The 27,252-nt window shown below is 55.4% G+C and overlaps 4 protein-coding genes and 1 long non-coding RNA gene across 8 annotated transcripts in view; 2 read left to right on the top strand and 3 right to left on the bottom strand.

The window, feature by feature from the left end:
- RHOA (ras homolog family member A) overlaps positions 1-2,628 on the bottom strand; it is a 52,921-nt gene extending 50,293 nt beyond the window's left edge. The window contains exon 1 of one of the 2 annotated variants that reach the window (XM_073230585.1): positions 2,421-2,628. The gene's annotated coding sequence lies outside the window, so the exon portion shown is untranslated. The remainder of the gene's footprint in view (positions 1-2,420) is intronic. The other variant, XM_017639632.3, reaches the window with a different exon arrangement.
- Positions 2,629-2,817: 189 nt separating this feature from the next.
- On the top strand, positions 2,818-6,091 carry TCTA (T cell leukemia translocation altered). 2 transcript variants are annotated; one of them, XM_017639626.3, is made up of 3 exons: positions 2,818-3,265; positions 3,569-3,671; positions 4,715-6,091. In XM_017639626.3, the coding sequence occupies exons 1-3, from the start codon at positions 3,043-3,045 to the stop codon at positions 4,755-4,757; spliced, it is 369 nt and encodes a 122-aa protein (XP_017495115.1). In that variant the 5' UTR covers positions 2,818-3,042; the 3' UTR covers positions 4,758-6,091. The 2 variants fall into 2 exon arrangements, with proteins under 2 accessions (XP_017495115.1, XP_017495116.1); XM_017639627.3 differs by having other exon boundaries at positions 2,821-3,265; positions 3,617-3,671.
- Positions 6,092-6,365: 274 nt separating this feature from the next.
- Positions 6,366-11,142, bottom strand: AMT (aminomethyltransferase). 2 transcript variants are annotated; one of them, XM_017639623.3, is made up of 9 exons: positions 10,701-11,142; positions 10,435-10,602; positions 9,876-9,956; positions 8,980-9,111; positions 8,573-8,651; positions 8,129-8,274; positions 7,866-8,046; positions 7,364-7,519; positions 6,366-7,286 (listed from the first exon to the last, which is right to left on the bottom strand). In XM_017639623.3, the coding sequence occupies exons 1-9, from the start codon at positions 10,785-10,787 to the stop codon at positions 7,093-7,095; spliced, it is 1,224 nt and encodes a 407-aa protein (XP_017495112.1). In that variant the 5' UTR covers positions 10,788-11,142; the 3' UTR covers positions 6,366-7,092. The 2 variants fall into 2 exon arrangements, with proteins under 2 accessions (XP_017495112.1, XP_036850085.1); XM_036994190.2 differs by lacking the exon at positions 9,876-9,956.
- A 128-nt stretch (positions 11,143-11,270) lies between these two features.
- On the bottom strand, positions 11,271-15,329 carry NICN1 (nicolin 1, tubulin polyglutamylase complex subunit). The gene is made up of 6 exons (XM_017639624.3): positions 15,159-15,329; positions 13,851-14,027; positions 13,484-13,597; positions 12,989-13,057; positions 12,595-12,699; positions 11,271-12,520 (listed from the first exon to the last, which is right to left on the bottom strand). Exons 1-6 carry the CDS (start codon positions 15,288-15,290, stop codon positions 12,479-12,481), a joined length of 639 nt encoding a protein of 212 aa, XP_017495113.1. The 5' UTR covers positions 15,291-15,329; the 3' UTR covers positions 11,271-12,478.
- Positions 15,330-15,560: 231 nt separating this feature from the next.
- On the top strand, positions 15,561-20,079 carry LOC140848292 (uncharacterized). Its single transcript, XR_012128860.1, has 2 exons — positions 15,561-16,040; positions 16,784-20,079. It is a non-coding gene; the product is annotated as an uncharacterized lncRNA (long non-coding RNA).
- Positions 20,080-27,252: the final 7,173 nt, after the last annotated feature.

Genomic DNA, 27,252 nt, shown 5'->3' on the forward strand with positions numbered 1-27,252 from the left:
CAGATTTAAAAATGAGTCACTTAAAATAGAAACACTTAAAGAATTTTACAGTAATAACTAAGCTTTAAACTTAGAAATTTTAATTTATTAATCTCATAAGTACTTAACAGTGAGCAAGTCCCCCAACAGGAGAGTATAGCAAGACACATTAATATAACCTTAAATTTTAGTTACGTTAATGTGTAAAATGTGTAATGTGCAAACCAATTCCACTGGCCCTTTATAAATGGATAAACTAAACTAAGCGGTAAAGGAAGACGAAATACTTCTAGGGACCTTTTGAAACTACAAATATGTGATTAAAATCCAGTGATTATGTATCACTTATCGTTATCAGTAACCATTAGCAGCCATAATGCAATTAAACCCAAGGTGCTGTCTGTAGAAGCCCGGCAAGCTCACATTAGCTTTCTTAAAGGCTGAAATATCAGTCTTTCTTCTAACCGAGTTAACATAAACCTCTCAGCTCTAGGACAATTAAGACCCAAGGTAGCAACCCACCTCCTCCACCCACCTCTGCTTGGACTCCACCCCATGGACAGGAAACACCTGAAGATCTACCTGTTTTCACTCTCCTAATAATTTACACTCCCACATGACCTGAATAAACTTTGAGAAGAGCTACTGATCAAAAGGGAATCAGGACTAGGAAAATGCTCCAGCAAAACCACTATCATATACATGTACACAGGGACCTGTTTGCTTGATACATGCAGTTTCTCCCCACCCCACCTCAAATCAACAGTCAAAAGGGCCTAACGTCACCTGATAACATCTTAGCCTTGACCTTATTATGTTGGATTTGAAGCAGGGGAGTCTGGGCCTCCCTGTGGGAGAAGTTGGTCCCTCGCAAAGACCCAAACACCTAAAGGCGGGACTAGGCCAGGCAGAGTCCCTGTATATTCATTTACTATTTTAATCAACTGCTGTTGGACTACCCAGTTTCAGAGCATCTGAAAAGTGCATGGAAAAATGTACTTTTCAGCTGCTCTCTATATAAAATCAGCAATAAATAAAAGGAGGAAACACTAGAATAAGTTCTAAGTCCTGAATTTTAACTGACTGGAAGCACACTGGGGTACATGGAGAAAACCTTGCAGAGAAAATAGTTCGGGCCTGCCCCTGACTAGACATAGCACCCTGGGAATTTATTTAAGCCTCTGGGACTCAGGTTCCTCTTCTGCAAACAGGCATGGTCTGTAAGTCCTGAAGATTCCTTAGGTCTAAAATTCTGGATCTATGAAAAAGTCGGTGGATTCTTACTGTCTTCGTCTCTCCAGGACAGATTCTTAGAACAGAGGCTAGCTACTAGGACTAGACCTTGATTCCAAGCAAGTTCCATCTTACATACTGTTAAGTCCCCAAGAGCCACCAGAGCTCTACAAGTCTATGTAACACCTCAAGATGACTTATCAAAAGAGAACCTTCAGTAAGTTATCCTTAACAATTACGAACCAGTCTTGTACTTTCAGCCTAATGTCACTTGGCCAGATGTGCAAAACAGTATCTCCAACTGATGATCCATGTCTAAAGTGACGACCATGCAATGGCTGGGTGTGTGACACTAAGTGGCTGAAAAATTCTCACCACATACAACATTTTAGAGAACTTTTCACCCCTCAGATCTGGGAGGGAGGACTACAGTGTGATTATACACCTGCAAGAAACATTTACTTCAAACTCAAAAGACTGTCTTAAACACAAAATCAACCAAACAAGTCACCAACGGAGGTAAAAATTTAAATCAGGACCATTAAAAAACACAAGCGGACCAATTCCGAGGCAAAGAGGATGCCAATTTTCCACCATAAACTACGAAATGTGGTTCTGACCAAATCAATGTGAGTGCAAACAGTGCCGTTTAATGAAGACGACCCGTAACTGGGTCCAGTCGGTAAGCAAGGACAGACGTTTAGGTGGTTCCCGATCGAGGTGGCAACGTAGACCAAACAAAATTGCAAATCAGTACTCTCTCCTGATGCAACATAATTTAAATCGAGAGAAATGTTCTTTTCAAGTGGAAATTCCCTTCCTTTCAATACCGAAGAATCCTAGCCTAGGATTTCAACAGCGTCCCCTACTTCCACAATCTCCCAGAAGCCTGCGTTATGAGACCATCTACCCCAAACCTAAGGGGACTCCACCCGGGGGGGGGGGGCGGGGAACGGCGACCCGCGCTGCACTGAACGGTGAGGCCAAAATGGAGTTGCGCGGAGTTTCTCCCGTTTCCAGCCCGCCGCCCGGGGGGAGCGCCGGACCCAAGCGGGGGCAGGGGCGCGGAGGCCGCCGCCGCTTCCGGGGCCTTCGCGGGCCCGGAGCAGCAGGTGGGGCGCGGCCGCGGCGGCAGCGGGCGGCGGGCGGCGGCCGGAAGAGTGCCGGGCGGGCGGGCCGCGGCGCCAGGAGGGAACCCGCTGGCTCACCTCAGGCGGCGGCTCCAAGTCCGGCTCTCCGCGCCGAGGACGCCGGTCCGCGAGTTGCGAGCTCAGAGCCGGGCGGCGGGCTGAGGGGGCGGCGGCGGACTACCGAGAGAACCGACGGAAGACGGCGGGCGGCCGGCGGGGAGCGCGAGCGAGCGCGGGCGGGCGGGCGGCGGTGGCGGCGGCGGCGGCGGCGGCGGGAGGGCGGGGAGCGACGTGCGCGCCCTCGTGTGCCCAGCGCGCTCAAGCCGGCCTTCGCGGCCCCGCGCGCGCGCGCGCCCTCCCAGCTCAGCCATGATTGCTCAGGAGCGCTTCCACGCCCTGCAGGCCAGGCACTTAACCAATCAATGCGGCCGCGTGGGGCATCACGGGAACTCTGGGGCTATAAAAGTCCTGGTTGCTATTTTATGCCTCTCGACTCACTCATCCTTTAAGGAAACATGGTAAGGCTGGCTGCGCGTGCGCGGTTGTAATTCTCCGCCCCAAACTGCCAACTCCTCGCGCATGCGAGGCAGGCGCTCCCTGCCCGGGTTTACGCGTGCGTACTAGCGGGCCTGGCCCCGGAACACCGGACACCTGAGCAGTGGGGGGCTGCAGGGACAGACGGGCGGGGCGCCGGCCGGCTATGGCAGCCCCTTGGTCTGGGCAGACCTTGCAGGCTCTGCCCGCTACAGTGCTGGGCGCGCTGGGCGCCCTGGGCAGCGACTTCCTGCGGGAGTGGGAGGCGCAAGATATGCGCGTGACCCTCTTCAAGCTGCTGCTGCTGTGGCTCGTGTTAAGTCTTCTGGGCATCCAGCTGGCGTGGGGGTTCTACGGGAGCACGGTGACCGGGCTTTATCATCGCCCAGGTGAGGCTTCCCATCGACCTCTGTGGGCCGGCCACGGCCGCCCCCGGCGGACAATACCCTGGGGCCCCGCACAGCCGCCACTACTACCACTGGTCCCCTAAGAACCTCATCACAACCTAACACCATACGCTGACCCATGCCAACATGCCGTTTCACGCCGCAACCCCCACGGAGTCCACCCATCACATGTCACTGTCCCTTTGAACCCCTATCAGACAACTGGTCCCTTAAGGCCCCCACCACACTTACCACCTAACAATACCACCGGCCTCTCTAACTCGACCTGGGCTAATGCCCGCCCAGATCCCCACCCCCAGCCTGCTGCAGCTCTGGATGTGTTCCTGCCCCCAGGTCTGGGCGGCCAGAATGGATCCACCCCTGATGGCTCCACGCATTTCCCGTCATGGTGAGTCAGTCTGTTCCCACCGTAACCCCCTGCTTTGCAGGGAGACAACATCTTGTGCTGGGGACAGGGATGGGGGATGGGCGTTCTCAGGGTAAGAAGTCTACCCCCTCAGTGGCATTGGCAGCAAGCTCAACAAGGTCTGCAGGTGGAGATCAGTATGCTGGTTAGCACCTGTGGAGTGGGTGATGTTGTTTTCGCAGTTTCAGAGATGAGGTGACAAGCCTGTTGGATTCCATTCCACTACAAACCCCTTAGCTGGAGAGGCAGGAGGTCTTGTCCTTACTGCACTGACAGACCTCATCAGGGTCAGCCTCTTCCTCTGTAAATCATGAACTCACTTATCAGGGCATCAATTTAGCTAATTTGCAGCTCCTACCGTACGGCAGGGGCTACGCCAGCTCCAGAGAACCAAGACAACCCAGGGCCTGCTCACAGGCGGGAGTCAGAGGTTTAAATGGGGAAAGCAGCAGTGCAGGTCAGAGGTTTCTCCCAAAGGTTTCTACCTAAGCTGAAGACAGAGGCTGGGCGGTGGTAAGCCGTAGTAGACAGACAATGGACAGAAGGCCTAGAGGCAAGATCAAACAATAGGAGACACAAGGCTGTGACACTGGGGCTCAAACATGGAGGTGTGGAGGGACCCACAAACCCCTACTCAGGTCTCAGGAGGCTATTAAAGGACTCAGCAAGGCCATGGCCTGATCTAATTTGCCTTTATAACTGCCTGATTCATGGCAAGTAGATAGAGGGGCCCCACAGAGAGGACAGAGGCCAGTCAGGAGGTCTGCCACTGCCCAGGTTTCTGTCTTGGGCACCTGGGGAAAGGTGGGAGCATCAACACGAGGAGGAAGAACAAGTCCGCAGGGTGGCGGGAGGCCCAAAGGTGGCAGCCTGCTGTGGGCTGTGGCGGCTCGCAGCAAGGCCCAGATGGTCGTGTAGCCTTACTGAGCCCAGCTCAGGCCCCAGAAGGGGCTGGGGAATCAGTCTCAGTACTGCTGTGCTGCCCATGAAGTAACCCCTCTTCCTTCTCTCTCTGTCACTTTCAGGGAAACAGCAGCGAATGAACCTCTCAAAACCCATAGAGAATAAGGGAAAGCAGCAGAGGGGTCTCCAGGGACGTCACCAGGTCTGCTGGCTCCCTCACTTGGCTCTGCTGCTGCCCAGACCCCAGCGACAGCTGCAGGAGGGCCACGGCTGGGAGCAGGGAGCACCCCGGTGCTGCAGCGCTGGGCTTCCAGGGCCCTTGGCCTCGCTTGAAGCCACCCCAGGCACTGGGCCAGTAACGTCTGCCTCCGCCCTGATCTGGGCGTCTGAAGGCAAGAAGGCGCGCTTCTCCTCTCAGGGGTCCCGTCAGCTGAGGAGGTGCCTCTGGGGCCGGGAGGCCAACAGCCCATTTTCTGTCTTAGTTTCTTCCTGTCCCTCTGCCCAAGCCCCTGGGGTGTGACCCTAGAGATCCGCCTCTCTGAGACGAAGCCTTGAACCAGCTCTGGGATGTGTATGGGAAGTCTCCTCCCCTAAGCCCTGGGTTTCCTGAATGTCTTTGGTTTTGCTCTGTTGGCAGAGAGCCAGGGAATCCTTGCCTCGACACAGCCTTATGCTCTCTGGTTCCTTAGCTAGCCATTCAAGTATCAGATGGGGAAGCTGGCACCATGCAGACATGGAGGCACCAGACCCACCTCCCTGGCCCCTCCTGAGCTCTACAGGCTGAAGCCAGGCTACAGAGTTGTTCTTAATGAGCAATGAACTCACACCACAACCTCGATCCTTCTCAGATTGTGGTGTGGGTGCTTGAAAGAGGCTGAGCCCCGGGAGTGGCCTCCCACCCCCACCACCTGAGTGTCCAGGGGGTTGTGGGTTGGCACCTCGCCCCTCACAGGGAGGTGCTGTGCAGTCAGTGCAGAGCAGCCCTACCGTGGCCTGTTGCCTCATCACTTCCCATCTTGTCCTGGAAGCACAGGCATCTCATCCCAAGAGTCCACAGGCTCAGCAACTGCCCCCTGGCATCCTCTCAGCCCCCAAGAACCCTCAGCAGGGAGCAGGGAAGCGCCATAGGCTAAGTAGGCCTGCCACTTCTACATTGGGCCAGGGGAGCTTCCAAAGGTGTGGTGGCAAAGGCCACCCCCAGAAAGCAATGCAGCCCTGGACCCGCCTCCAGCCGGGCTGCCAGCTACCTGGGGGCAGTCCCTCCACGCCTTTAGACGTCTCCTGTCTGCCCAGCAGCCCTGCCTTGGCTGCACTTGCAGCCGACGTGCACTGGAGGTAGGACCATCGAGCTCAGGTACCTACCCCAGAGATACCTTCTGGCTGGCAGGATGATGGCTCTGCAGCCCCAGGCCTACCCACTGACGCCACCACACAGAAACAGGTCTCCTGTTTTGCTCCAGGCTCAACTAAGGATGTGGCTCATTAAATGTCCAAGTGCACCAGCCGTGTGATCATTCACAGGACAAGGGTGTGTGTGCACAGGAGAAACCAGAGGGAAACCCCAGGGACCACTGCCCCTGCGTACCCAGAATCCGACGACTTGCTGGGATGGAGGGGTGACGCCAGCTCCCCACAAGGGCACGAGGCCCATTAGTTCTTACAGACCTGCCCCTCTCCAGAAGAGCCCCTTCAAGCCTGTTCAGAGGCCATCAAGGCAGGTGTCGGGTGGGCTCCCTGGGAACCTTGTGGACAAAGATAATGAAGAGCCTCTGGTGAGCAAGAAGGAAGGAAACCCATTTAATGTTTAGGAGTCAGTGGAATCCAGAAATGGGCCCAGGGGCAAAGGTCAGCCAGCATACGGCAAGTCCTGGAAGAGGCCAAGCTGCCCTGCAAACACGACAGCCTTGGGGCTGCAAACAGTTGCCAAGCCTGGCATGGTCGGCCTGCTGGTGGGCAGCAGGCTGGTCCCACTCAGAATGTGGAAAAGTGAATCTGTACCCCTCAGCCATGCCCAAGTTCACCTACAGGGACAGTGACTGTGCTGGGCCTGCCCTCTGCAAGTCAGAATCCATCCTGCCCAGTGAGAGGCAGTAGGCTACATTTGTGGAAAATAAACTGGAACAGGTAGTTGGCATAGTTGGCACTGCTCAGGGTAAAAACCCTTGGCAGTATGAGGAATTGTGGTGAGGTAGGTTGGGCAGGGTTTACCCTCCCCTAAAGGGGAGCCTTCTCTCCACAGCCAGCACCTGGCAGAGGGGAAGGGAGAGGAGCCGCCAGGCCTGGCGCTTCCCTCGGCCCTCCAGCAGGTCAGAGTGGCTGGAGCAGGACACTGAGTGAGCCAGCCCATAGCTCACAAACAGGGACCTGAAGCTGCAGTGACAGAGGTTGAGGGGGAGTGGGTCAGCCGGACCCCCAGAGCCAGCCCCAGCCACTGTGTTCTGCCTCGGCTTCCCGACTCACCCCTTGAAGAAAGCCCCCCAGGGCAAGGCTCCTGAGACCACTACCCAAGGTGTCCTCCCTTGAGGGTGTAATAGTTGGTGGGCACAAAGGGCATCTTGCTGACCACAGCTATCTGCTGCTTTCGCCGCACCTCCACCAGCAGCGGGGTGCCTGGCTGACTATATTCACGGGGCACATATCCCATCGCCACATTCTTCTTCAGACAGGGCGAGGGGCAGCCACTGGTCACAGCACCTGTGCAGCAGAGGCTGTGCGTCAGGCCCGCCCACCAGCCCTGTGTCCCAGAAGGCCAGGCTGTCCCCTCCACCTACCAATCACGGCACCCTCCGTGCTCAGGATGGGGCTGCGTGCCCGCACAGGAGCCCCCTCACACACCAGGCCCACACGCCTTCGTGGCACCGTGCCCTTCAGCTGGTGAACGATGACCGCAGCTCCAGGGAAGTCCATGGCGGCTCGGCGGCGCTTCCCTGGAGCACAACATGCCAGACTGGCTCTTGGTCCCGGTAACCCTGGCCATGGGAGGCCCCAGCAACAAGGACCCCAAGGCATACCCGCACAGCACCACAGTCCCCTTCCTGCCCTCGAGGCAGTCAGCCACCCATGGGCCACTTGCCCTCTGGTCATGGAGGCTGTGCTGCCCACTCAGCCTGCTCAGGGCCCTCAGCACCCCGTGGGCAAAGCCACAGTGGCACCTTCAGGAAATGGAGGCTCGGAGAGGCTGAGTCACACACTTGGGAGCTGTCACGGGCTGGCTGGTCTCATAAAGGGCCGCTCCGGACCTCAGGACCCCCTCCGAGTGCTCAACCAGTTTACCCAGCGTCCAGCTGAGGCTGCCTTCCACAGGCGTCGTGTGTTCACCGATGTCACTCCCATACAAGCAGAGACCCGCCTCCAGGCGCAGGCTGTCCCGGGCCGCCAGCCCTGCCAGCTTTACCTCCGGGTTTTCCAGCAGAGCTGTGGCCAGGCTGACTGCCTCTGCTGCCGGCACAGAGATCTGCATGGGACACAAGAAAGCGGAGGCAGCTGGCCCCAGAGCCCTGTGCCCTGCACTGCCCCGCACCCACTTCTCAACATACCTCCACGCCATCCTCTCCTGTGTAGCCACAGCGGGTCACGCGGCAGCCAGACACACCGAACACCTCCATCACAGCGCTGGCCATGAAGGGGAGTTTCCTCAGGTCGCCTGCCACGCCAGCCTGAAGTACCTGGGCTGCAGTGGGGCCTGGGCCCAGGGAGCCAGTGACCATATGTCCAGGTCCCAGTGCCCCTCAAAGCCAGACCACAGCCCTTACTCGGGGACCAGAACAAGCCCTGAGCAAGTCCTACTCTGCAGATGCTGGAAGATGCTCTTGCCTACAGCTCATGGAGCCTTGTGGCGGGTGAAGGGAGAATTTAGAATTCATAGTTACAGCACCCAAACACCACAGCATCCACACCTTCCTCCTGGTATGGCCTTTGTGCCAAGCAGTCAAAGAAGCCAGGAAGGCGAGTCAGCTCCAGCCCCAGCCTGGCCCACTCACCTTGCAGGGCTAGCAGAGCATTATCTACCACCTCCAGGCCCACGTCATGGCCCATGTTCTGAAGCTCCTGGATCTTGTCCTGAAAGAAACACCACATCAGCTTCTAGGACCACTCACCAAGCACCTAGCAGGGGCTGGGTGCTGCAGAGCTGGGCAGAGTGGGCTATTCCCATCTGGCAAGGTCGCCTAACTACTAAACAGTAGGGTGACCAAGCCCAGGTCCGCCAGCTCTAACGCCAGATCCCAGCCCTGCACCCTCGCCAAGAGGCTCACTTGGGCCAGGCTCGGCTTCACCTCCCCACCCTCCCCACTCTCCCATGCCCAGGAAGTGTGCCCAGTCTGTGCTAGGCAACGGGGGTGCTGCCCTGTGAACCAGGAGATGGGGGGCCTGGAGCACAGGGGCGTACCTGCATGAGGGCCAAGTCCTTGTCCCGGCAGCCAGCGTTGGACACCACGTACAGGTGCCCCTCAGAGGTGTTGGTCACAATCAAGTCATCTAAGATGCCTCCGGCCTCATTGGTAAATAGCGACAGCACCCCCTAGCACCAAAGTGGAGCATCTTCGCCTCCAGGTCCCACAGACCAAGGTCAAGTGACTCAGACACAGTCCAGCCCCACTCAGCCACACAAACTCATGGACAGGCATGTGCAAGGGGCAGGGCTGGGTCAGCCCGGGTCCCTGCCCAAGCCCAGGGGTTTGACCCTTACAACTGAGAATGTTTTCACCCCTTCCCCACCTCGGGGGACCTCCCTGATCTGGTGGGGGGCCTCTGCACTCCCGTCCTACCCAGACCTGGGCAACTCAGCCAGTGCCCCAAGGACAGAAGCTTCCAAGGCCATCTTGATGATCCCACAGGCTCTACAGCAATACCCACAAAATACTGTGAGGGTGGCCTCAGCCTCCCCACCCAACAGACAGAGCCTGGGGTTCAGAGGCCACCTAAATCACCTGGGGGTCTTGTTAAAGTGCAGGCTCTGATTCAGCAGGTCTGGGGCAAAGCCCAGAAGTGTATTTCTAACTAGCTCCTAGACGGTGAGGAGGCTGCTGATTTAGGGACTATACTTTCAATTGCAAGGGTTTCAGCAGCATAGATGGTCACAAAGCAGGGCATGAACTGAGTTTCTGACCTCCCACCTGGTGCAGTGAGGATGGGACAGGCCCTTCTCTGCAGATGGCTGGGTGAGGACGTGGCTCGGGCACTCCATCCACCAGGACTGCAGGCCTGTGTCTGATTGATGGCTCTGCCCCCCAAGCACGGAGCAGGGATGAACACCCACTGAGCGGAAGTAGAAGAGGGGCCCACCTGGTCTGGCCTTAGCTCTGCAATATCTCCAACCACTAGACTCTCCATCAGCTTCACTCGGTCGCGACCAAATATCTTGGTCTGGGAAAGAGATCCAAAGCCGCAGGCCGCTGCGAGAGCTTCAGTCGGGAGGACCCCTGCAACCTCCCCACCACCCACGGCACAGTCCCGCACAGTCCAAGCGCAAGACCAGGTTTGTGGTTCTGCAGATGGGAGGGGCCCCACCTTCTGATTCCTCCACATCTGCCAATATCGCAGGGAATGAATGGGTGCGGGGTTGGGGTGGGGGCGCGGTTTCAGGAGCCTGAGAGGACCCAGCACCTTCCTGAAATACCCACTTTGCCAAACTGATAGCCAGGACAGAGGGAATGCCACTAAATTTTCACAGGCTGGGGAGACAGGAAAGGATCAGACCCTGAATTAATGGTCCCGGTGGCCACAGTCTGAAACCTTCTGGAAGGGCGACCCTTGGAGCCCAGCTCTCAGCAGACAGCCCAGGGCCGCACCACTGTGAACAGAAAAGCCTTGGTCTGGCGGCCGGCGTGCCGCCCCAGCTCACCTGCAGCATGTGGGACACGTCAAAGAGCGAGCAGTGCTGGCGTGTGTGCAGGTGTGACTCAACGTGGCGGTCCCGGTACTGGACTGGCAGACTCCAGCCGGCGAACGCCACCATCTTCCCGCCGTGGGCCAGATGGAAGTCATAGAGTGGTGTCCTGCGGGGCACGTCCTGCAGGCAGCCAGGCTGGTGCTACCAAGGCCCCAGCCCCCTCCCTCCCTCGGCCCCCTCGAAGCTGGTGCACCATCCCCCAGAACCCTCTATCCCACCTGTGTGCAACCAAGCGGACGGCTCAGGGAAGGGAGTGCCGGCTGCCGCAAGGCCAGACGGGCTACCGTGCTCATCGCCCACTGCATTGTTGCCCTCAACGGGCGCAGCCGGCGCACAGAAGCCGCCACTCCACCAAGCACGTTGGGAAATGTAGTCCAGGCCCTGCTCCGGCCGACCCCTCTCCCACAGGGAGATCAGAAGAGGGCAGGCAGCCCCTAGGGCAGGCGGGGCTTTACAGCAGAGACTGCAGGACTCCAAATGCAGGGAATCAGCCCCAGGCACTTGTGGCAGACGGGCAGACTGGGCTGTCCCAGCCTGTTAGGCTACTCAGAATCATAGCTGGGGGCTGGACCTCCCTCTGCGGACTGCCCTGCCTCCAAAGGGTCGAAGTTCTGCAAAAGGCTAAAAGGTCTGAATCTCGCATTCATGCCTTCAGAAGTTTAAGGTCAAATGAGGGGCGATGGACGCAGGAGGGTGGTGCCAGCTGGCAGGCAGAGCACAACAGAAACCTGGCCTCCTGTGAGGGTCTCCAGCTCCCCCTGGGCAGACACAGGCAGCCAGCACACTCCTGCATTTCACAAGTTTTATTGATCTTGCTGCACACGAGGCCCTCAGCTGAGTGCTGGGGACACAGCCATGAATGAAGCGTGGTCCCTGCTACCCCAGGGGTTGCCCACTCCCTGAGCACATGACTGTGGTCAATACCCTTTTAGCAAAGGCTGAATGGAGCTAGGTAAGTGACCCAGCAGGCAGAGACAGCAGGTGCAAGAGCTCTGACAAGGTGAGACAGAAGCAGGTGCTGACCTTCCCCTACAAAGCCACTGAGCCACACAGATACCAGGTCTGACACAAGTTGCAGTACCGCCTCGTAAGAGCCCCCAGGGGCAAAGCCCCGAGAAAACAAAAAGCAGGATTCTCTCAGAAGGAAGAACAACCTGCCTTATAGAGCGACTGGCCTGGGCCACAGAGGACAAGACGCCAGCCAGACTCCTGCCCTGGACCGGCTCCTGCCAGGGTGAGCCCCCGTCACACTGAACACGACCTGGAAGGGGGCTGGCTGGGACAAGGGAGGAAGGTCTGCTCTGGGCTGTCAGATGACAAACAGGTCACAGGACTCATTCTAAGCCCTGGCCTCAGCAGAGGCACCTGCCCAGGCCGGCCGAACACACCATCTGGACACCATCCAGGGGCCACCCCAGGGACCAAGGGACCGCGGCTGCCCCAATTCACAGCTCTGCTCCCTAGGCAGGCAGCGGAAGAGTTTGGAGGGAGGGAACTTCTTTCAGCGGGCATAAAGCTAAGGGAAAGACCACTAGGGGGCGCAGAAGAACTGGGGCTCCTGCTACCCGCCTCGCGCCTCCAAAGTGTGAGTGCCCAGGTGCTGCAGCCTTCCAAGGCCAGATAAAGCCAGTCCCCGGGTCACTCAGCCCACTGCACCCGGGGAGGCAGGAGGGCAAGCAGAAGACAGAGGAGTATGCTCATTGGCAGGAGGCGCAGAGGGCACCCGGGACTCTCAGTAGAATTGGAGTGTCTTTAGGGTAGGAAAAGAAGTGGTTTCGGACTGGCAGTCAGAGTAAGGACAGAATGCACCCCAGCTGGGATCTCATGCTGAAGCAACACTGTGAGCCCCCAAGAATCCTGAATCTGTGAATGTGGCCCAGACAGAATGGGCAAGCAGACAATACTCGGAATGCACAGGGAAAGCACTTCGGCCTCTGGTGGCCCAAACAAGGCCTGGGTGGGCACCGAAGGCCAACTTCCTTCTACCAGCCATGGCTCAGGTGTAGGAGAGCAAGTTCAGGTCGTAACAGCCATCCACCTGCAAGAGAAGAGACCGTGAGATCTGACCCACTCAGGGCAACAAGAGCCAAGCAGAGGGGAGTGACCACTCACATCAAAGCGGCCGATCCTCGTGGAGGTGTGGCTGGCCCGGATCATCTCCGTCAGCGCCCACATCTGCTGCACCTCGGAGGATACCCTGTTGGGGTCTGGGAGACCCTGCTCCAGAAGGAGGGGTCAGTGGCCATGGGTCTCTCCCTAGCAGCCCCCTCCCTTAGAGCTCCGGAGAGGCCACGCTGGGCTAAGGGGCCCCCCAGCTGAGACCAGTAGCATCCCCATGTGACTTGTGAACCAGGAGGCGGGCCAACCCCACGCAGATGCCTCAAATGCTGTGGCGCACCCGGGAGGAAGATGACAGAGTGAACCAAGGGCCCGGGGTTCAGTCCTGAGTCATACAGAAAGGGGCCCACCGTGGCCAGTGCTGGACAGGAGAAGGCTGAAGGCTTACCTCAAGGCGAGCAGGCTGCTCACAAGGCGCTGGGTGGGAAAGCCACTGGGGGAAGGTCACGGAGGGGCTCTGCAAAGCGAAGGCACACTGCCCTGAGGAGACAGGGCGGGAGGGCCCCGGGACCAGATTCCAAGGTCTCAGAACCAGAAAGACCTCTGAGCCTCAGACACTCGGAAAACCCGGTTCAGGGGTGCAACGGGCTATCAGACTACCTAAGCTCTTCTGTTAGCAGAAACACACCTCAGGAACACAAGGAACAGAGGTCTCTCCCAGCACCTGAACACCCCATCTGACAGCTGCAGGTCACCACCAAAGTCACAAGACCTGGGGACACAGCCTCACCTCTCATCATGAGCTTCCAGCATCCCCACCTGGCTAACTTCCATGAAGTGTCCCCATCTTACCCACCTGTTCCTACTCCACCCCCAGTTCTCCTAGCATAGCTAGGAGCCTCCTGGGGAAAGACCAGACAGCAGGTCTGAGCTCGTTACTGACCTTGGGTCCCTGCTGGTAAATCTGGAGTTCCTCCACTGTGAAAGACAGCCATAGTGGCGACGGCTGCCGCAGAATCAGGCGCAGCTCCTGTACTCTGGCCATGTCACACAGCATCTGAGAAATACACACACACAGGGATGCAGCAAGGCCCCACTCACTGCCCACGAGCCTCCCAGCCAGCAATGAGCCAAGATGCTGCCTCCCCAGGCTTTGGGGGAGGACAGAGCAGTAATCTCTCTAAGGTACTTGCCAAAGAGACACGGCCCAGGCCAGCCTTGCCCCTCTTCCCACTGGTATCTGGGCCCAATCCCCAGACCCCCTGTGAGCCCCCATCTGGGCTGCCCTGGCCAGCTGAGCCCCAGCTGACCTGGTGCTTGAACAGCGACACGTGCTCCTGGGCCCCCTCCTCCCTGTGCGGGTCGGGCATCAGGCGGTAGTCCCGCAGGCAGGTCACCCATTTGGCCGGGGTATGCATGGAGCTGTGCTGGCGAACACGGATGCTCAAAAAGGCTGTGTAGTAATTCTTAAACATGATCTCCTGCAACTAGAGTGCACACATCCCCCAAGACAAATAAGACCCAGACCCAGGGCCTGAGAGGCTCAAAGGTTCCAATTGCTCCTCCACTTGGAAATGTACTCTTCTTCCAACTACCATTCCAAGCATCCTCTGGGGCCTAAAGACAATTTTATTGTCCTAGAAGAGCTCACAATCTAAATAAAAACAGTTCATGCAAGGCTGCAGATCCTGCCACATGTCCATGACGCTGCAGCAGTCAGAGCCCTAACTCTGAAAGAAGCAGAAAACGTACAGATGAGGCCTGAAGGAGGAAGAGTCCACCAGGTGGACTGGCAAAAGCACAGAATGTAAAAGTAGCACAGACAAGAGAGGACCAGAGGCTGGGAGAACCTGGCACACCCCAGGACAGTGAGGGATTTGGCCTGGCCACAGCAGTCCACCCAACACTCATCAGAATCACCAAGGAAGTTTGTTTTTGTCTTGTTATAATACAGGTGTGGAGGCTCCACTCCAGACCAACTGAATCAGGACTTCCAGGATTGCGCCCTCTAAGGACAATTCCCAGCTTACAGTAAGGAGCAGCTCGGAGAAGAGCCACACAGTACAGGACAAAGCGAGGGGTGGAGAGGACGACAGGGCAGACTGGCCCTGTGTGCCAGGACGTTAGGAAGTGGACCGTGTCCTCTGTGCTGAGGTCCTGTAGAGTCACTCTGCCACCAGATATGGACGGGCAACTGGGGATGGGAAACTGGAGCCACTGCGAAGATGCTAATCAGGATGAGCTGAGCCCGACCTCCAGCAGGGGCTATAGGATTGGGCGGTGGCAAGTCTGGGGAAACCTCATTGTGTAATGATCCCAGACAGTGGCCAGGGACAGAATGACTTCTCATCTGTTTGGTTCCCAAGTGTATCTCCAGCCCCTAGCCTACTGTCCGGGCTGTGCCTGCGCTGCCCCGGCCATGGGGGATGGATGCAGCCGAGCACAGGCCAGGATGCTGTTCTAGGAAGTACAGTTCATGGAAGGGATAAAGGGTCTTGAGTCACAAGCACAAGCGCACAACAGATGCCGTTGCTAAAAGACGGAACGCCTGGGCCGCGCCCGCCTTCCCCAGTCAGCCCCGCCCAGGGGCCGCGGTCGCGCCCACGGGGCTGGCTCACCTCGAAGGGCGCGACGCTGGGGAAGGTGACATCGAGGACCAGCACGCCAGGCCGGCCCTGGGAGGTCCGCACGTCGCCCACCTGCAGGGCCACGGTGCCTTTCACGTGGCAGGGCACCAACACTCGGGACATGGTGCCAGCGGCCGCAACGAGGGCTGGCGCCTGCAGCCGCGGGTCCCGGCACCTCCCGGCGCCGCGGCCGAGCCCCGGAACCACAACTCCCGCGACGCCCAGCGCTCCGCCGGCCCAGCCAGTAACAGGCACACGGCCGGCCGGGAGCCGGAAGCGCCCGCGGAAGCGCCGCGCCAGCCAATCGGCGCAGGCCCCCGGCTCCGGAAGCGGGCTGTGCTCCGCGTCCACGCGTCCGAACCTGGCTCTCTGCTTCGCGGCTCCGCCTCCACGTGGGACGCCGGGGCGTCGGCCTGCGTTAAGTGCGGACGTAGATGGGAGCCTCTTTTTTTAAGGAGCAAAAGATTCGGGCAGATAATGCGAAGATCAACAGCCAGTAGCCCTTGGAAGGATGCTTACGGGGCAGCCCATCAGGGAAGTGCCAGTGAGAGTTCGCGCACACCCGCTAACGACCCGCAGGGATGTGCGTGCCTGGAACCCTCATCCAATGGTAATTTACAGCCACTGTGGAAAACTGTTTGGCATTTCTTTAAAGGCTAATTTTTGCCTACAACGTGATCCAGCCATTGTACTCCTATGTGCCCAGGAGAAGCGAAAGCATAGGTCCAAGACTTGATTCATAACAGCCAAAAATTGGAACTAATCCAAATGTCCAGATGAACATGTAAACGAACTGTACTATATCTACACAATGGAATACTACCCAAAGTAGAAAGAGATGAACAATCCAAAAACCCAGCAACAGATGAATGGGTAAGCAAAATGTGGTCTATACACAAAGTAATTATTCTGCCTTGAAAATGAATGAAATTCTGGTGCGTGCTTCATTGTAAATATGCTAAGTGATAAAAGGATAAATACTCTATGATTCCATTTAAAGTATCTAGAATAGGCACCTTGCTGAGACAGGAAGTAGAATAGAGGTGGTGAGGGGCTCAAGGGTAAGCCGGAATAGTTACTGTTCCACAGATATGGAGTTTCTGTTCACCATGATGAAAAATTTCTGGGAACGGTGATGTTACTGTGAATGTACTTAACACTGGATTATACACTTAAGAGTAAAGTGATAAATTTTATGTATTTTTTACCACATTTGGAAAGGAAAAGGAATGAACTAATAAACACAGCACTGCTGCCAGATTGCACACGCACTGTTAGGCCAGAGTCACAGCCAGCAGAGCACTTACTGCATTACTCCACTTACATGGAATTCTAGAAAAGTCAAAGCTAATCTGTAGCAGTATAAATCAGAAAGAACAGTTCTCCTAGGGCCAGAGGTGGAGTTGGGGATTGACTGTGAAGAAGCAGAGGACATGTTTTGGGGTGACGAAAGGGTTCATGACTTGATAGTGGTCTAGTTACATCTGTCTAGACATTTATCAGAAACCATTAAACTGAGTCCTTAAGATTTGTGCATTTACTGCACCTAAATTTATTGTACCTCAGTAAACATTTTAAAAGAAAAAAAAGGCAAAAAATATTGACCATCCCTCCAGGTGCTTGTGGAAACAGCGCCTCAGAGCTTGTCAGTTAAGTCTCTTTCGGAGACACTAAAGCCGAGGCCAGCAGGAGTCCCGGGACTTCGCAGGCCAAGGAGGCGGTGTGGAGTAGAGCCGGGAGCAAGGCCTCTTGGTGCCCACCTCACACATCGGAACCCTCCACACAGTGATCACTTGGTGAGCTGTGCCTTCTCCGGGAGCATAGTCCCAGCAGCCCTGTGTGGCCCCTTGTGGCAGATGAATCTCACCCCCTGTGTGGGGAATGGCCACCTCCCCTCCAGCCCCTTCACCCCGTGACCCACTCCGCGGCAAGATGGCCTTTCCACTGTGAGACCCTCATGGAATCCCTCTGCCTCAGAGTCAAATCCAAAAGCTGGGTTAAATCCATAGGTTCAGAGCATGAATGGCCACTGCTCACAGGCTACTCAGAACTGTGCCCTCCCCAGCGCTGGCCCCTCACCCCCACTGCCTCCCTCCCACCTTCCAGCCTGCCCACAGGCGTCTGTCCCCTCTCCACCTTTGAGCTTGGTTTAGAATTTGACATTTCAATGAGTGCTTCTTTGATCTGGACAAAGTCAGAGGTTCTTCCGATTCTGTGGTAATTGTCCCTGTATCCTGTCCCTCACTGGGCCCTGAGGGGTGGGAGCTTAGTCTGTCGTTCTGTCCCCATCACCCAGCTGGGTGCAGCAGGTGCTCCAAAATATATCCCAAGTGGACAGTCATTCAACTTCGGGAACTTCCAGCGAAGGTGGAACGCCCGGGAGAGGGTTTTTCAGGCGTTCGTGTCAGGCAGCACGGGAGTGACTCTGAGACACATGACGTGAGGGGGAACAGAACCAGCTCTGCGCTTGGCCCAGCCTCCTGTCTGGACGGAGTTTCCCAGGGCCGTGAGGGGGCATCTGTCAGACTCCCTGAGGTGGAGAGACAGGCCCGGGCACTGGGAGGGACCGGGATGGCTGAGGCTGGCATGGGGCGCTGCACAGGCCGGCCTCGAGCTCTCCAGGGGCCTCCTCCCCTGCGGCTGCAGCTTAGTGAGAACGTGCATGTGAGGAAACCACCAGCGACAAAGAAAGGACTTCCCGAAGGGGGAGAAATGGTAAGTTGCCAGATCTACTCAGAACCAAAAATAGCTTGTGTTCTCAGCAGCCATAATAAAAATCGAACCTGTGGGACACGGCATAGAGTTCTTGGGCGGGTACTGCTCCAGTTGTGGATTAAAAACTCACCTAGATGACGATTTGCTCTGATCCAACTTAGTAAAGCTTAAGATCAAGCATCAAAATGATAAGAACATTTAAATGTACCCCAAAACAAAGGTCAAGAATGTTTACAAGAATACAATAGTTAGTATTGGCACCCAGAAAGGTAAAATTTGCAATGTTTGGCATCCAATTCAAAATTACCAGTCATTCTGTAACATCTTTCTTCCTATGCTGACAGGTAGTAACCACACTAGTAGGGGTGAGGATTTAATAATAAGGGTAACTGTTGAACCACTGTGTTGTATACTTGAAACCAATGTAATACTGTGTATCAACTATACTTCAATAAAGTAGTACGCTTTAAAAAAATTACCAATCATGCAAAGAAGCAGAAAAATATGATGTCTAATAAGGAAAAAAAGTCAAACAATAGAATAACAGACGATTGAATTTGTAGACAAGCTTATTAAAACTTGAACTTAATATCCCATATATTCAAGAAAGTAGAAGAAATACTGAGCACATTTTGTATTTATGTATATACAAGTTGGACACCTAGGAGCACCCATGCGTAGTTGTAGTTCAAGTCCAAAGGTCTAAGAACCAGGAGAGCTGATGTTGTAAATCCCAGTCCAAGACCCAGGAACAGCTGATGTTTCAGTTGGAGCCCAAAGGCTGGAAAGACCAATGTGCCAGCCCAGTAACCAGGCAGGAGTTTCCTCTTAATAAGCTTTTTGTTCAAGTCGTCAATTGATTGGCTGAGGCCCACCCAAGTTGGAGAGGGTGGTGTGCTTTACTCAGTCTGTTCAAATGTTAACCTTACTCAGAGACACCTCAGACACACGCCCAGAGTAACGTTTGCCTAATGTTTAGATAGCCTGTGGTCCCATCAAGTTGGCACAAAATTAACCATCACAGTATGTTGTTCAGTTTCCATGTTATCTGTGATTTTTTTCTGTTTTCCCTCTCTTATTCCTCTTAGTTACATTCCACTGTGACTGGAAAAGATCCTTCCTATAATCTTGGTCCCTTACAACACCTCAGGACTTACTCTGGCTGCCCGCGGTCAGTGCTGGACGCTCCACTGCACTGAGACCGTGTGTGCAGCGCTGCTGGGGGGACGGTTCCCTCGGTCCGTTAGGTCAGCTTGGTTCACAGCATCGCTCACGTCTGCATTTCTTTCCCCGCCCGTCTGCTTGTTCTGCCCCCTATGGAACGTGGAGAGCTGCCGCCTCCAGCTGCCGCTGCCGCGCTGCCCACTTCTCCGCACGGTCCCGCCGGCTTTGGTCATGCGTTCTGGGCTTGGGGTCGGGTGTGTGTAACCGTTACAGCCTCCTGCTCTACTGTGCCTTTTATCAACACGTTTCCTTTTCTGTAACCTGTTTTAATCTGTTTTGATTTAAGACCATTTTGTTTTGCAATAATACAGCCACCCATCTCCCCTTTGGTTACTATTTGGGTGGCATGTCTTTTTCCACCCTTTTGCTTACAGCCTCTTTGTGTCCTTACATCTAAACTGACTCTTGCAAGCAACATAGAGATAGATTTTATGGGATTTTTAGAAATTCAATCTGCCAATATGTCTTTTAATAGGAAAGTTTAACCCATTTATATTGGATGTGATCACTGATAAAGAAGGGTTTACTTGTGATGTTTGTTCTCTGTACATTTTATGTGGTTTTTGTTCAATTCCTACGTTTCTGTCTCTTTTTTGGTATTTAGTTGATTTTTCATAGTGTACCACTTTGATTCCCTTCTTTGTGTATTTTTAAACTACCTTCTCAGTGGCTAAGAAATTATAATTAACATCTTAGATGTGTAACAAGCTAGTATGAATAATACGGCTTAGTTTCAGTAGTTCACAAGCACTCTGCATCTGTTCCACCCCCTCTATATTGTTTTTGTATTACATTGTTAAAATTAGGCTTTATACATTGTATGACTATTAACATAGATTTATAATTGTTGTTTTATGCATTTGTCTTTTAAATAATCACATAGAAAAAGAGAAGTTGCAAACCAAACCAAAAGTACAACAATGCTGGCTTTTATATCTACAAATAAAGTAACTTATCCTAGTATTATTTCTAATTATGGTGTCCAGTTACTGCCTCGTGTCCTGTCATTTTAGCCTGAAAGACTCCTTTTAGCATCTCTTGTAGGGCAGTTCTACTGTTATGTTGTTTGTTTTTAATAAGCAAATAGTTGAAAATTTCCTGTCTTAATCTCTAATGTCATAAACATCCATAGATACAACTCACGTAAATCTCTCTTGAGGACTCGGTAATTTTAAGAGTGTAATGTGGTTCTGAGACTAAAGATTTTGAGGCCTACTGCTCTATGGTTTATTTCTGGGAGTCAGCTTGCCAAATCATGGCTATGAGAGAATGAATATCCTTCAGTTTAAGCAGTTATGCCAAACTTCTTTCCCAAATGGCCATTCCCCAATAATCTCTCTAAACTGCACCTCTGGCTCTCCTCTCCTGCATGTCTCCCTCCCCTGCTCTGGCCACACTGGCCTCTATGCTATCCCCAGATTCCCAGGTTCACTTCCACCTGTTCATTCACACTCTCATTTCTGTCTCATCTCAGCTCCAGTACTGCCCCACCTGACATACTGCACGTGTGTTTATACATTTTCTGATTCACCCTCTAGAACGTCACTGTCCAACAGAAATACAATGTAAGCTGCAAATGTGAGCCCGTTTGTAATTTAAAAATTCCTAGTAGTCGTGCTAAAAAAGAAATAGCTTCAATTACTTTTAGTAAAATATTTTATATAACCCAAAATATACAAAACATCATCTCGACATAAAGTCAATATTTAAAAAGTTTATTAGATCGTTGACATTATTTACTAAGTCTTTGACGTCAGGTGTGTATTTCACACCTAGAGCACGTCTCGATTCCGATTAGCCGCCTTTCAAGCGCTGGGTAGTCGCGTACGGCTGGTGGCTAATGCACTGGACGGCGCAGCTCTACGATGTAAGCCCTGAAAAAGCAGGACCTGGCCTCTTTTCTGGCCAGGCCCCCAGGCGCCTAGCACATAGTAGGTGCTCGATAGAGTTGTCTGAGTATGTGAATGCTCGGATGGCCTCGCCCCGGGCACTGCCCCCGGGGATCGCCGACCGGCCCCCAGAACTGAGTCCCAGGGGGCAGCGCCGTCACAGGTGAGACAGCAGCGCCCCCTGCTGGGCAGTGGAGAGTCATCGCCCTGAGAACCAGGCTCCCCAACCCGAGGCAGGGTCGGGGGCGGCCAAGGGAGGAGGTGGGCCTGGGTGCCTGGAAATGATGTTGCCCGCCTGAGCCTTGAACCCTCAGCTTGCCAAAGGCCTTTCCCAGACCTCACCTAGTATTACCAGGCACCTATAGTATCGAGAATCCCGTTGAAGATCCAAAACAAGGAGACCATGCCAGGCTCTTTGGAAATGGCTGCCTGAAGGGGCCTCGTACAAGCCGGTACTAAGCCCAGCCTCCTGCCCAGGTGGGTCTAGGCCTTTTGAGACCCTGATGAAAGCTGATCTCCTGCACACACGTGCGCGCACACACACACACACACACACACACATGTTCTTGCTAGCAATGTTCAGAAAGCCAGAAGAGTAAGCATGAATGAATGGCACTTCAGGCCAGTGACATAGAGGATTTCCGGTAGCAATCAAGTTCCTCTTCGAGGTGGAGAGAGAGCTTCTGGCAGTGCTGAATGAATGCAGCAGGGTGATAATAGTAAAACAGTAATAACCATCAACACTTAGCATCTGTGATGTGCCAGGCACTGTTCCCTACACTGTATTCTTCTCCCAGTCCATAGCCCTGTGAGGTAGAAATCATAATTATTCTCATGTTATGGCAAGAAACCTGAAAGGGAAGGCTGAATGAGTTGCCTAAGGCCATAGACCTGCCATGCGGCCACACTGGGGCTCAACTCTGGTGGAAAGATACCACGAAGTAATAGAATCTTGTCTCAACCTTATCAGCTTTTAGGTAACAAATATTTACGGAGCTCTTGTTTCACACAGGCACAGAGCAGTGAGCAAAACCTCTGCTCATGGAATTTTCATTCTAGTAGAGGAAATGAGACAGATCAGTTTACATATCATGTCTGGTATGATAAGCACACTGAGCGAAATGGCAGGAAGCACACCCAATATACTCTGGCCAGGATTCGGCCAGGCGGTCCTGTTAAAGGCCTCCTGGGCCCGAGGGCAGACAGTGGTCTTGCCTTGTGGCCTACTGGGTTCAAAATTGCTGCTTGGCAGTAGGACGTGGCAAGAAGTGTGCAACAAGGGCAGCAGTGGCCACATTGGGCAGCTGACCCAAAGCCCTAAGAGAAGAGAGATGCAGTTTTGAGACAGAACAACTGGGAGGGCTGCGCTGGCCAGGCAGTCGAAGACTGGGAGGATGTGAGACTCAGGTAAGACCTAGAGGCAGGAACGTGATTTGGGCTTGTGCTGTGCTTAGCCCGAGGCTTGGTACAAAGTAGCTTTTCAATGTCTGTGGAGAATGACTGTTACAGCCAATAAATGGAAAGAAAACAGAGTATGTGTTGACAGTTGTGTGTGTGAATGAGAACCAGGGCCTCAAAAGCCCTCAGAGGCCCAAGCGTTGGCAGCCAGACCTGTTTGGATGGGCAGGAGGTGGGGCGGCTGGGACCCCAGGAGGCCCAGTGTGAGGGGGACCTGCAGGCCTAGGTCCCCGGCTGGGTTTGTAATCTCCAGTAGGAGGATTTCCAGGGGCTCCAAGGGGGGTGCAGAGCAGGTAGGCCTTTTAGGCCTCCCTTGGCCAACTTCAGGCTCAAGTGCAAGGCAACATGGCCAGGAGCCGGCCCAAGACTCACCGCCAGCAGGGGCAGAGCCAGACTGAAGTTCTTCGTCCGTAAGTACGCGGAGGGCTCCTAGCCTGGGGTCCCTGCAAGCCCTGAGGCACATTCAGGACCCTTTTGAATTGTAGGCAGGATTATGTGTGTAGGGACAGTCTGGGGAGAGCGCTGATAGCTATTTTATATTGCTGGAGGTAAAGAAGGCTGGGATCCTGCCACAGGAAATGAAATCCACGGTACCCCCTTCCCAGGCTCAGGCTCACACAGACCCTGTGTTGCCTCCCCAAGTGTTGGCTGGCGGCCCCACCATGTCCCTTGGGGCCTACCATGGAGTACTCAGCCACCCCCATCCAGAACTCCGTGTCCACTCAGGGGGGTGGCAAGAAACAAGACTTTCTGCCATCGTCAGGGGCTGCTGGGCACAGCTGGAAGCTTGGAGCAGCTTCCCACAGCTGCCGGGGATAGGCAGCCAAGGAATGCTTGTGCTTCCTGGCTTTCCTGGGACCCGCTGTCCTCCCACTCATGTCACGGCTCCACTGGGCTCCACTCGGGGCCTCCCTGTTGGTACATTTTATCCTATTATGAAAGGAATCTGGAAGGAGATGACTCCAGTGCTGGGCAGTGCAGGACAGGCATGAGGCCGCCCAGCTGTCAGCACCCCCCACCTCCTCCCCGGAGCTCTTCCTGCTTGGTCCCCACTCCAGACTGTTCTGCACAGTCAGGCAAGTTCCAGCAAAGTCCGGGATGGCTGGTCAGGGCCTGCTCGGGCAGCCGCCTCTGCCCCATTCTTGTCCACCTGGCTGGGCCTAGGCAGCCACTGCTGCTGCACCCCTTCTGGGCGTTCACCACACCAGCAGGAAGCTCGACTGCTCCCCTCTGCAGAGACCAGGCTCAGTGACCCTTCCTCAGGTGGCCTCCTGAGGGCCTGGGCCGCTTGATTCCCCTCACACACGCCCTCGTTCCCTGTGTGTAGCTCTTCCCACCGAGGAGCTGGGAAACATGCTTCTCAGGGGTTCCACTGTGACTCGTACCTTCTGCCTTTGGCCTTCTTGCATGTCTGGGAACAGAGTGGGTGCTTGGTAGAGGGCTTTGTGATGTGATTTAGCTGATTCCCTGCCCTCTACCCAGTTCCTTCCCCTTTTACAATTCAGGACTGAAGGAGGCCGAGACTAAACACTGGAACTGCTGAAGACGCCTGTACCTCTACTGAGAATACCAGCTGACCGCTGCCCCAGGCCTTTCTGCTGTTCTTTGAAAGGCGCCAGCTCACTTTTTCTTCTTCACTGGTTTGCCCTTCAGCCCCTTCCCTCTCTCACTGGTCCCTGGCTACTCCCACCCATCAGCAGTGTCAAGACCCCCACCCAGCTGAGGCCAGGACCCGGGAGGGAAACACAGACCTGGGCCCCATCTCTCCCAGGTCTGGAAGCTCTTCTCATGGGGTTCAAGGCCTCTGTGTCTCGGGCTCCAGGGGCGGATGGGTCCTGGTAGTTGAAGTTTTGAGGCTCCTGTGTGTGTCTGTTCTCATTCAGCGTCCGTGGAGCTCTTCACTCTGGGCCAGGCAGTGAAGGCACGACGTGAACGCGGATCCACAGCTTGGCCGCTTACTGTGTGACCTCTGCTAAGTGACTCAACTCTGGGCCTCAGCTCCTCCCTATAACATGGGGCCACTGACTGCCACAGAGGGGTGTCAGGGAGCATAGCAAAACTTTGTGTATCCAGGGGTGCAGGACAGAGCTCAATGGTGGGAACTGTTGTTATGATCAAGGGTGATCTTTGCCCTCCAGGAGCTTGAGGCCTCCTAGAGAGACAATGTTGGGGGCGTCACATGCTGGGAAGGCCGGCAGGTGTCTTTTTTGGCTGGGATATGCAGCACTTGGCAGGTGGAGGAAGAGGGGGCCTCACAGGTCATACTCCACAGGGAGTGACGGAGAGGGGATGAGCTGGTGGGTTGTGAGCAGTCTAGGGCAGGTCTATCTCCCAGCGTGGTTCAGCACAGGCCTAAATGTATTCTGCAGGGGGCTGGAAGTCTCTGAAGGTATATTGGTTTACAGGGTTTGGGCTCCAAAATACCAACTGGACTCTGCGGAGGCCTCTCCAGAAGGCTCTGGGTCTCCAAGAGGCATCATCTTCTATCACATGTTCTTTCATTCATTCCAACTTTACTGGGCACTGGAGGGTCCCAGGGTGGAGGGGGGCTTAGACAGACACAGGTCCTCACCTATCCTAGGGAGAAACTTACAACTGAAGGAATAATAGGGTGGGCTAAGCAGGGATCCAGGGACATGCACTAAAGCCAGAAATTGAGGCAGGTAGTGCGCAGGACTGAGGTAGGCCAAGTGGGAGCGGAATGCCCTGGGCAGGATTGCCAGGCACGTGAGAAGGCTTGAGGGGGCTGGCAGATGCTGGCGAGTCTGTAGGAACTTAAAGAGGGTCTCTGCGGCTGGGGCTGGGGTCACGTGCAAAGAAAAGCTGTGGTAAAGAGGCGGGGTGGGCACTGAGAGGGACAGAGTGGAGCTGAGTGGGCAGGGGCAGTGAGCAGCCCTTGTCCAGGGTGCTGAGCAGCGTGCCGACTTGGGTTCGGGTCAGCTCTGGCTGCTGTCAAGGGAGGCCTGGGTCAGCCGCGGAGCAGAAGGTGGCCTCCAGCAGAGGACAGGGCCCCACGGCCCTCCCTCCTGCAGGCTACACCTGTTTTATGGGAGAAGGTCCTCGGAAGACCCCAGCCCAAGCCCAGGATAGGGGCTGCACCCCACCCTCAGGCTGACGGGCCATGGCCCTTGGCCCTGGAGGAGTCTGGGAACAGCTGGTTCTCTTCTCCAGAGGGCAGGGAGCCCACAGCTGTGGTGGGTCTTCAGGACTGGGGTCGAGGACATGTGAACGGCAGGGCTGTGGCTGGGCCAGTCAGGCAAGCAGGGGAGCAGGAGGTCACGGCAGTTCAGCTGAGGCAGGGTCCCACTCTGACCCAGCTGTCGCAAGCAGCTGCCGCCCAGAAGAGGAGGGAGTCTGGCAGCAACAGGTGAGGCAGCCCCGTGGCTGCTGGGCCGTGGGAATGGAGGGCCCAAGCCAGGCACATGGGAGGTCTTGGGGGGAGGGGAAGCCTCTGTCTGCCCCGGGCCAGCTGGGTTTCCCTGCAGTCAGAGGCAACTGCCTCCCTCAGGGAAGGAAAGGCAGGCAGGGGCTGGGGGCCAGGCCGGGGAGTGAGCCACGTGCTCTCCTGCTCCTTTCAGTAATTCCCAGACAGTCCTCCTGGGCAGCAGGTCCTCCCCAGGACCCCCAGAGCCCTCCCTCCGGGGATCCCCAGGTTGACATTTCCTCTGCCTGCTCCTCCGCGCCTTGTCTGCACCTGTGTCCCGGCCCTTCTCCTGGAAGGCAAGAAAACAACCTGCAGCCTTGGAAACACTCTGGCCCACAAGGGTCAGAGAGGAAGAGTTTGTCTCAGGTGCCAGCCAGCTAGACGAAGGCACCAGGGCCCCTGCCCGTGTGCACCCAGCCCTTGGGCCTCACCTGGGCTGCACACACTGTACCCACCTGCCACAAGGGCAAGAGGTATGGGCATCCCCAGGCCGTGCCTCCTGTGGGCTGAGGGAACTACAGGGAGGGAGGTGGTCCCAGATGGTATGGGTGCGGTGAGGAGGCCTGCAGGCCCCCATTTTGCTGCCCACCTTGACAGCAGGGCCTCAGGGTGTCTGACAGTGAGCAGAGGCGAGCATTAGGGTGAGCACAAGGAGTTTTAGGCAGAGGAAGGGTGGCGGTCAGTGGGAAAGAGCAGCTGCTGGGCCCTGACTCTGGGGCCAGGACATCCCCTTCGGGAGCAGCTGTCCCTCAACCCCATGTCCCACCTCCGTAAAAAACCAGCTGCTCACATTCCCTCATGTGCCAGGGGGCCTGGAGATGGGATGATGTAGGCAGATATTAAATGTTTCTTTTCACCTTCTCTGGAAAAACTCTCGAGGCATCATGAATGGTTCTTTGCACAGCCCTCGGGATACTTAAGCACCACAGCAGAGCTGCAGTCGTGGGAGCAGCCATGCCCATACCCCAAGGCCCAGAACCCTGGCTGCACACTGGCCTCTTTCCTATCTGGAGAGCCTGTCCTGCGCCCAGCCCCCAGTCCTTCCCACTCCAGGCCTAACTGGTCCCCAGGGTCTCTTGTCTTGTTCGGCCTACTGAACCCATCTGAATGATGTAAACCCTCTGCTGCCCATTCGCAGGTGACAGAGCTAGGACCACGGTCCAGTCTGGGTAAGTGGCAGCTGCAGGGAGGGACTTTTGAGGGTCACTGGGTGAGCAGTCAGCAGGAGGTAGACGGGTGGGTCAGCTGCCTGAGGCCTCTCCTGCTGCCTGCTGGTGGCACCTGACCCATTCCCAGGACCTCCTGCACACCTGTGTGGGACAGTGGGGAAGGCCCGCCCTGGGCAGGACCCTCCCCTTCTTCCCCTCTCCCACTC

The sequence above is a fragment of the Manis javanica genome, chromosome 3 (assembly GCF_040802235.1).
Source record: "Manis javanica isolate MJ-LG chromosome 3, MJ_LKY, whole genome shotgun sequence".
Lineage (NCBI taxonomy): Eukaryota > Metazoa > Chordata > Mammalia > Pholidota > Manidae > Manis > Manis javanica.

Coding starts and splice junctions, on each gene's coding strand:
- NICN1 (XM_017639624.3), bottom strand. CDS start 15,290: ATGTCCCGAGTGTTGGTGCCCTGCCACGTGAAAGGCACCGTGGCCCTG. Junction 14,028..15,158: donor CCAGCGTCGCGCCCTTCGAG/GTGAGCCAGCCC, acceptor TGTGCACTCTAG/TTGCAGGAGATCATGTTTAA. Junction 13,598..13,850: donor TGTCGCTGTTCAAGCACCAG/GTCAGCTGGGGC, acceptor TGTATTTCTCAG/ATGCTGTGTGACATGGCCAG.
- TCTA (XM_017639626.3), top strand. CDS start 3,043: ATGGCAGCCCCTTGGTCTGGGCAGACCTTGCAGGCTCTGCCCGCTACA. Junction 3,266..3,568: donor CGGGCTTTATCATCGCCCAG/GTGAGGCTTCCC, acceptor ATGCCCGCCCAG/ATCCCCACCCCCAGCCTGCT. Junction 3,672..4,714: donor TCCACGCATTTCCCGTCATG/GTGAGTCAGTCT, acceptor TGTCACTTTCAG/GGAAACAGCAGCGAATGAAC.
- AMT (XM_017639623.3), bottom strand. CDS start 10,787: ATGCAGTGGGCGATGAGCACGGTAGCCCGTCTGGCCTTGCGGCAGCCG. Junction 8,275..8,572: donor TGCTCTGCTAGCCCTGCAAG/GTGAGTGGGCCA, acceptor CCCTGGGCCCAG/GCCCCACTGCAGCCCAGGTA. Junction 7,520..7,865: donor CAGCCTCAGCTGGACGCTGG/GTAAACTGGTTG, acceptor GTTGTGCTCCAG/GGAAGCGCCGCCGAGCCGCC.